An 8731-nucleotide genomic window follows, 5' to 3' on the forward strand; every position below is an offset into this window, starting at 1 on the left:
TAATTTCATTAAAAGGGATAGAAAAACTATTATCTCTTTTCTATTTACAGTATTGAACTTAGAAATATTGTTTACTTTTTTAAAGGACTAATCTTAAATAAATTATTTATAGACTAAAGTACATATAATGAGAAGAGAGAGGAATTATACTAGGAAACTGTGAGAAGAATTAGAATGTTATAAATACTGGAGGGTATAAATTTATTGTTATGATTATAAATTTTGTAAGTATGATAAATTATATAATTAGATTAGAAAAAGTAGATCGAGTGTTGTGGAAGAGAGTGGTAATTAGATTCATTAACGAATTGCTGGGAATTATTGTTGGTAATAGTGAAGAGTATTTAAATATAAATTTATGAAAGGAATAGTGAGAAAAGAAAAATAGAAGTAGTAAGCAGAGGATTATGATTATTAACCAGGGTTAAGATTAAGGGGAGGTGTGGTAGGTGGATTTGACCGGTCTGGGTTGGTGGGCGTCGTTGTTGTTGATGTTGTTTCCCTCCCAACAATATAACCCCCTTACCCACGCCTTTCCTTCTTCAGAGTCTCTCTCTCTCTCTCAACTCCCAACTACTTTGCATTCAACGCACCAACTTCCGAGACGAGAGACTCACCACACACTCTTTCTTCCTTCATTCGCTCAATTACCTCAACGCATTCATTCCCCTTGCCTTCCCAATGGAAGATTCAAGCTCCATGAAGATATCCCCTCTGGATCTCATGTCTGCCATGATCAAGGGCACACTCGACCCTTCCAACACCTCATCCTCCAACTCCTCCGCCGCCACCGTCTTTCTCGAGAACCGCCAGTTCGTCATGATCCTCACCACCTCCATCGCCGTCTTCATCGGCTGCGTTGTCGTCTTCGTCTGGCGGAGATCTGCCACCCCCAAGACCAAGCCTCTCGAGCCTCCCAAGCGCGTCGTCGAGAAGCTTCCCGAGATTGAGCTCGACGATGGCACCAAGAAGGTCACCGTCTTCTTCGGCACTCAGACCGGCACCGCCGAAGGCTTCTCCAAGGTAATCTTTCTATCTATTCATCCCAAAACTTGTTAATTAATTAATTAATTAATTAATCAATCAATTAATTAATCGTCCCTGTTTCTTCTGAACCTCACTCGAAATTGAATTTCGCGTTACAACAGGCCATAGCGGAAGAGGCCAAAGCGCGATACGAGAAAGCCACGTTCAGAGTCGTCGATTTGGTACCGTTATTGCTGTTACTGTTCTTCTATTTCCGTTTTGTTTGTTAGCACGTGTTTTAAGCTTACGCGTTGGGGATTTTTCTGAGCAGGATGATTACGCTGCCGATGACGAAGAGTACGAGGCAAGGCTCAAGAAGGAGAAATACGTTCTTTTCTTTCTGGCCACGTGAGTATTTTTCACCATTTCTTAAAATTTATTTGTTTATGGTTGTTTCTATTCATCTATCTCTGTGTAGTATAGTTTGAGATTTAATATGTTGTGGTGTTGGTGTAGATATGGTGATGGTGAGCCTACTGATAATGCGGCAAGGTTTTATAAATGGTTTACGGAGGTGAGTTTGATACTGGCTCCGGTGGCATTATTGTTGAGTGAAATCGTGGGATTATGTTTTGACTTTGAGTGTCACTGTGTTTAGGGGGGTGAGAAAGGAGAAGGGTGGCTTGAGAATCTTCATTATGGTGTGTTTGGCCTCGGAAACAGGCAGTATGAGCATTTTAATAAGGTTTGCACTCAATTCCTACACCCTTCTTGCCTTCTAAGGTTTCAATTTGATTTTAACCACGGAGTTGCTGGTTGCTGTGGGAATTAACGCAGGTGGCTATAGTAGTGGATGAATTGTTTGCTGAGCAAGGTACACTCTTCATTCCTCTTTATCCCGTTCAGTACTCGATGAATTTCCATGGGAATTGGCAGGTTTAAATTTGATTGGTAAAATTGTACAATCACTGTTGAAGGCGATCGACGTTTTAAATAATACGAAAAGTTTTCCTTATAAATACACACGTTTTTCCGCAATTCGTATTCTGCACTTCTGTGTAATCGTTTTCCAAAGGTTGAAATTCCTAGTAGTTAACACTGTAAATGCATGGACATTGCACAATGTCATTCCTTGCCTTATTTTTTGGTGAATAGTTAAACTCTTTGGATCTGGATCTCACATGACGATCTCACTTGTGAATTGTTTTTTAAGATATTCAAACTTAATAGGTGAATTAAATTATAGGGCTCTGCAATCCTAACACACTTTATTTTTTCTATTTTTTTCTCTTCACGTGACCCTCACATGAGAGGGAATTGCAATCCCAAATCTTCACTTAATAAGAATTCCGCAAATAATTAAACTATGTTGGGTTATAAGTAACCTTTTTACTGATTCTCCAGATTCAATGGTAATTAAATTAACGCTCTAAATGAAGTGTTGAAACATAAGTGGGTAGTTTTTTAATGAATTTGATTTCTGCTTGGGTTGTCATTTAACATTATTCATATAAATTAGTACTCTAGACAGAAAAGTTCATGCATTTCTAGCTTAATCGTATTGTAGTTGTCAAATTTATGTTATTCACTTTAACTTTTCAACTTTGATTTACTTCTCACAATGAATATGATCTGACCTGTCCTCTGCTATTGAAGGAGGGAAGCGTCTTTTGTCAGTGGGTCTTGGAGATGATGATCAATGTATTGAGGATGACTTTACTGCATGGTATTGAAATATTTTAGTTGAAATGAATATATTGGAGCAGGAATCTATTTTTATACTCTCTTTCTCCTCCCCTAAGTATAAATGCTATTGCAGGAAAGAAGAACTGTGGCCAGCATTGGACCAACTGCTTAGAGATGAGGATGATACAACAACTGTGTCTACTCCTTATACTGCTGCTGTTTTGGAGTACCGGGTTGTTATTCATGATCCATTGGAAGTGTCTGTTGATGAAAACAAATGGCATAATGTAAATGGTCATGCCATTGTGGATGCTCAACATCCAGTCAGGTACATTCGGATAGTTATTCAGTTGCAGATCAGTTATGTTATGCCTTACTATAATCTGACGTGAATTCTTATGCATGTGCAGGGCGAATGTGGCTGTGCGTAAGGAGCTTCACACTCCTGCATCCGATCGATCTTGCACTCATATGGAATTTGAAATTTCAGGAACTGGAGTTGCGTAAGTATTTGCTTGTGAGAATATACCTGACGTGATATACTAGTTTATATATTTTTCCTACATTTTCCATTTTCTTATGCCTGTTTTATTTCACAGATATGAAACAGGGGACCATGTTGGTGTTTATTGTGAGAATTTGTCTGAAACTGTGGAAGAGGCATTAAGGTTAATAGGTTTGTCCCCAGATACCTATTTCTCTATCCATGCTGATGATGAAGATGGGAAAGCACTTAGCGGAAGCTCCTTGCCACCTACATTCCCGCCTTGTACTCTAAGAACTGCACTTACCCGATATGCAGATGTTTTGAGTTCACCCAAAAAGGTGTTTGTTTAGGGTTTGATACACCCTTAATTTCAATCATGTCTATTTATCTTCTCGAGAGATTCACTTTATGTAATAATTAATAATTCTTTGAATATATTTTCCAGTCTGTCCTGCTTGCCTTAGCTGCTCATGCATCTGATCCATCTGAAGCTGATCGTCTAAGGCATCTTGCCTCACCTGCCGGAAAGGTTTAATATTTTATTATTTTATACCATGGGGATTTAAAGTAACTATTTCTACTTTTGTTTCTCATTTGTATATTACTTTTGTCTGCTTTTGTAGGATGAATATTCAGAGTGGGTGATTGCCTCCCAGAGAAGTCTCCTTGAGGTCATGGCTGAATTTCCATCAGCCAAACCTCCAATTGGTGTCTTTTTTGCGGCAGTTGCTCCTCGTCTGCAGCCAAGATTTTATTCAATCTCCTCATCTCCAAGGTAAATTTATTTTCATTGCTTGGCATTACTGTCGTACATGTGTAGGCATGTAGTTACTTAGGTGTCCTGTCAAGAAGTTTAGCAACCAATTTTGCAATGTCTGTGGTGTCCTGCTTTCTTTGCCAACCATTTTATTCCTGAACTTCCCTGACATTATTAAGTCTGCGGCAGTTGCCATTGGTCTCAAAACTGCCAATGTAGTTTTTTCTGATCTCTTTACATCTTCCTCAGTCAGTATCATAGAAACTAATGTTCTTGTACTTACAGTTTGGCTATTTTCTGTAATTGTTAACAGGATGGCGCCAACCAGAATTCATGTTACCTGTGCATTAGTACGTGATAAAATGCCCACTGGAAGGATTCACAAAGGAGTGTGTTCTACGTGGATGAAGGTACTTATTTTTTGTTTCATAGATTGCGGTTAAACTATTTAGATTTCAAACTATTTGTTTCAGTGACTAAACTGAAGTGTTTATTTCTCCATTTTAAAACAAAACTTACCATTTGGTTTGATGTCCAGAATTCCGTGCCATTGGAGAAAAGCACGGACTGCAGTTGGGCTCCTATCTTTGTTAGGACGTCCAACTTTAGACTACCTGCTGATAATAAAGTGCCTATAATCATGATTGGTCCTGGCACTGGATTGGCTCCTTTCAGGGGTTTCTTGCAGGTATGTAGTCTACGTGATATTTTATCTCCAAATTCTTTTTTCCTTCCATCTATCTATTCCAATTATTTAGTTGGTTTTTTATTTGCTCCTCAGGAAAGATTAGCTCTGAAAGAAGGAGGAGCTGAACTTGGCCCCTCTGTTTTATTCTTTGGATGCAGGAACAGTCAAATGGTGAGTTATCTTATATATATCCTGCAGATTTATGAGTTAAATATAATTTAGATCGGCTTACCAATATTTTTTAATAATTTTATTAAAGGACTACATCTATGAAGACGAGTTGAATCACTTCATTAATTCTGGCGCACTTTCTGAACTCATTGTTGCCTTCTCCCGAGAGGGACCCACCAAGAAATATGTGCAACATGAAATGCTAGAGAAGGTACTTTTTCTCTAGTACAATTAATTAATTACGAACCAAAGATGTATGTCTTCTCTTAATCAACGTTCATGTGCCAGGCTTCCGAAATTTGGAGCATGATATCTCAAGGAGCTTACATATATGTGTGCGGTGATGCGAAGGGTATGGCTAGGGATGTACACCGCGCCCTGCACACAATTTTGCAAGAGCAGGTATATTTTTTAATATAACAAGCTTTGAATTGCCTTAAATTGATGGCATTGGTGGTTGTGAATTTGGTGTCTTATATTAATAGCTGCTTCTACCAGCGTCAATTTTTTTATTTGGGATTTGTGTGGGGTTGACATAACACCAAGTATCTTTGTTACCTAGAGCATATAGACATCATGTCCTTTTTGTAGAGATTGTCTCTTCCGGGAGGACACAAGGGTTTTGTCTTGTGTGAATGTAGACACTAAGAATTTTCCTTTTTCATAAGATACCGAGTTTGTGTTTAATCAAGTTCCTCTGTTTTTGGATATCAGGGTTCTATGGATAGTACCAAGGCTGAGAGCATGGTAAAGAGTCTACAAACAAATGGCAGGTATTTGCGCGATGTATGGTGATGATAATATCTGAATGCAAGCCGTGCAGTGACAAAAGTAATAATAAAACGTGCTTAAACATAGAGTTGTGGCTAGAAGATATTTTTGAAAGGGCCTCATTTGCGCCAGCTTTCACTAGTGCCCTCTAAATTAAGGGGGTGCCTGTTCCCACCACAACATATCCTACCATTCTTTTTTATTATATTTTCTAAAGGATTCTTTTTGGTTCCTGTAATTTATATAGTGTTTATAGTAGACTGTGTATCAAGTGTTTACTCTAGCTTTATTGTAATGTATGATGAACCTGAAAAAAAGGTTCACAGATTCCTTGTATTGTATCGTATGAACTATGAAAATGTTTGGAGGTAAAGAAATTAATTTGTTCAAGTGTTATTATTAGATTTAAATATCCCAAAAAGCAATAGTCTCTTAAGCACAAATGGCAATTGGATCTGTCACAGTTTGCATTTCCCAATCTGTTCATTAATATAGACATTTCACTGTCTGAGTGTCTATTTTTATAAGTAATAATTGTTCCAGATGAAAGGGGATTAAAGTATTCGATATATTAATCAAAGAGATAGATCATCAACATAAATTCTAATTTATTCTGACGAAAATCTAGGGAGAATAATGTTTGTTCTCTTACTTTATTTATATAAAATAAAAAATGAAAACTATGTAATATTTACTTTAGTAAATTTTCTTATTGATATTGAAAATTTACTCTAATAAATCATATAAAAGAAGTTAAAATGTTAAGGAAGTGATTTTTCTATATTCATTAAAGAATATTATAAAATATTGTTCACTACTCAGTTTTATTCCTTTTCTAATATGATCGATGACATACAAGAGGTAACCATCAGTATTGTCTTTTTAAAATATGATTTTGATTCTGACAAATATGCCTCCATGCTTTCAATCCTTGTAAAACTATTTATTAGTTTAAATTTTTTAATATTTTCTAACTTTTTTCATTAGTTTTTATATTAATTAAATTAGTTTATTGTTAACAAAAATAATAGTTATAACTAAGATAACAAAATATTTCAAATTAATTAAGATGATTATATTTTTAAATACATAATTTAATAAAACAATTTATTTATTATTTAACATAAATAAATTAACTATATGTTTTCTTTTATTTTTCATTCAATAATTTACTTTAAATAGTGTGTTTCTATTTGAAATAATTTTATTTTCAGATATCTTATAATTTATTTCTACATATTAATCATGGTGTTATGGTATTGAAGTGCTATGAAACAATTTTATTAATATATCATAAACAAAGATTTATCTCTAAAGACAAAGATAATAAAATACATTTTATATTTTTCGAATTAATAATAATATTTATATTAAATTAAATTATTAATATTTTCTGTTTGTACACAATTTTAAACTAATTTAAATAATCGTCTTAAATATTCTTTAAGTCCTATTATTCTATCTCATTTTAGTCTCTAATATTTTTTAAAAAAAATATTTGATATTTTGTTAGTATGTTTTAGTCCTTATTACTAATTATAATGAATTTAATACAAAAAAATTAAAATAGAAATTAAAACAATTATACTATTTTTATCTACATAATTCAGTTAATTAAATCACATGTAACTTTTTATTATATTATGAACTAATTTTTATATGATTTTTAAAATAATAATTACTTTTATGTATAAAATATTAATAAAATAATTTTCTATATTATTTTTAAACTGTATAAAGAAGAAAATGAAAATTTTAATACTTATTTTTAATATTGTGTATAGATTTATTATATTACAATTAGTAGTTACTAAAAATATAAACATATTTTATTTTTTGTCTTTAAAGATAAAATCCCTATCTTAAGATATGATAGAAAATAAATTATTTTCAATCATTCAAAGTTATAATATGTAAGAGATAAATTAAAAACTTATAAATAAATTATAATTATATTTAATAAAAAAAAATGTTAAAAAGGTAAATTATTGGACGAGAAGATAAAAACAATTTATAATTATTTTATTTGTATGAAATAAAAAAACATATCATTTAATTGAATTACGTATCTCAAATAATTAATTATCTTAATTTAAAAAATTATTTATTATCTTAATTATGTTGGTTAATATTTTTCATTTAGCATTAAACTAACTAAAGTTATAATAAGAATTAAAAAATAATGGTTATAAAAACTAAAAGATTTTAATCTACGGTTCATTTAATCCTCGTATTTCATTGAATATATATTATCAACATTTTATATACAGTGTAAATTAGAATTTATAGCTCTTCAAAGAATGTAAAAAAAATTAACTAAAATAAAATATAATTTTGACTATATAGCTATCTAACTTCTTTATTATTATATATGTTTAATTTATAAAGGCTCATACTCATTATTACAACATGTATTACATCTCACTAAATGTTATATCATATCATTATCATCATATACATATTAAACATATATTATATAATATTAATATGTAGAATCATCACATACATATGAAACATGTATTATATATACACATATTATCATTATCTCAAACGCTTTAGTGTTGTAATTGTATTATCATCTACACCAAATTCAGAAAATATATAATACATTATTTTATCACTATTTGAAAAGTTATGATTATATCCTTCACTCATCTAATAAAATCATAAAGAGTAAATGCTATAATTAACCTCCCTTATCTAAAGATATCCTATAATTTCTCCTTACAAAACATTAACAGAAGAAAAGAAAGAGATACAATTTGTAATACGAAATGAAACAGTTAATTGAATTAATATTTAATGTTCACCTTATTATCTGCTTAGATATTATACTGACAACACAATAAAATATCTTAATTAACTTCTCAACTTAATGAGACTTTAGAGAAACTTTACTAATAAGACAAAATTATAATGAAATAAAGAATTAACAACCATATTCTATTTACATACTTTTTGTGATTTATTTATTTATTTCAAATTTATATTCAGTAAAACTTATATTTTACATTCACGATAACGAAAAATATAGAGTTCTATATTAGGAATTAAAAACATATTTAAATTTTATTTTACTAAAAATATTTCTTAATTAATTTCTTTGTCGACACGAATTCTTTCTTTTAATAAATTGTATTAGGTAACATGATAGAAACTGAACCTCTAGTGTATTTAAGTATTCAATTATGTTTGAACCAAATCA

At 31.8% G+C, this 8731-nt stretch overlaps 1 protein-coding gene across 1 annotated transcript; it reads left to right on the forward strand.

Moving 5' to 3' along the window:
• The first annotated feature begins 274 nt into the window (after positions 1-274).
• Positions 275-5916, forward strand: ATR2 (P450 reductase 2). Its single transcript, XM_068607934.2, has 18 exons — positions 275-1023; positions 1149-1208; positions 1298-1374; positions 1483-1540; positions 1625-1711; positions 1804-1840; positions 2623-2692; positions 2786-2980; positions 3063-3155; positions 3252-3477; positions 3585-3668; positions 3763-3914; positions 4210-4306; positions 4435-4584; positions 4678-4755; positions 4844-4966; positions 5044-5157; positions 5470-5916. The coding sequence occupies exons 1-18, from the start codon at positions 682-684 to the stop codon at positions 5548-5550; spliced, it is 2124 nt and encodes a 707-aa protein (XP_068464035.1). The 5' UTR covers positions 275-681; the 3' UTR covers positions 5551-5916.
• Positions 5917-8731: the final 2815 nt, after the last annotated feature.

Source organism: Phaseolus vulgaris, chromosome 3, assembly GCF_051622355.1.
Source record: "Phaseolus vulgaris cultivar YP4 chromosome 3, ASM5162235v1, whole genome shotgun sequence".
NCBI lineage: Eukaryota > Viridiplantae > Streptophyta > Magnoliopsida > Fabales > Fabaceae > Phaseolus > Phaseolus vulgaris.

Coding starts and splice junctions, on each gene's coding strand:
- ATR2 (XM_068607934.2), top strand. CDS start 682: ATGGAAGATTCAAGCTCCATGAAGATATCCCCTCTGGATCTCATGTCT. Junction 1,541..1,624: donor TTTATAAATGGTTTACGGAG/GTGAGTTTGATA, acceptor CACTGTGTTTAG/GGGGGTGAGAAAGGAGAAGG. Junction 1,712..1,803: donor AGTATGAGCATTTTAATAAG/GTTTGCACTCAA, acceptor GAATTAACGCAG/GTGGCTATAGTAGTGGATGA.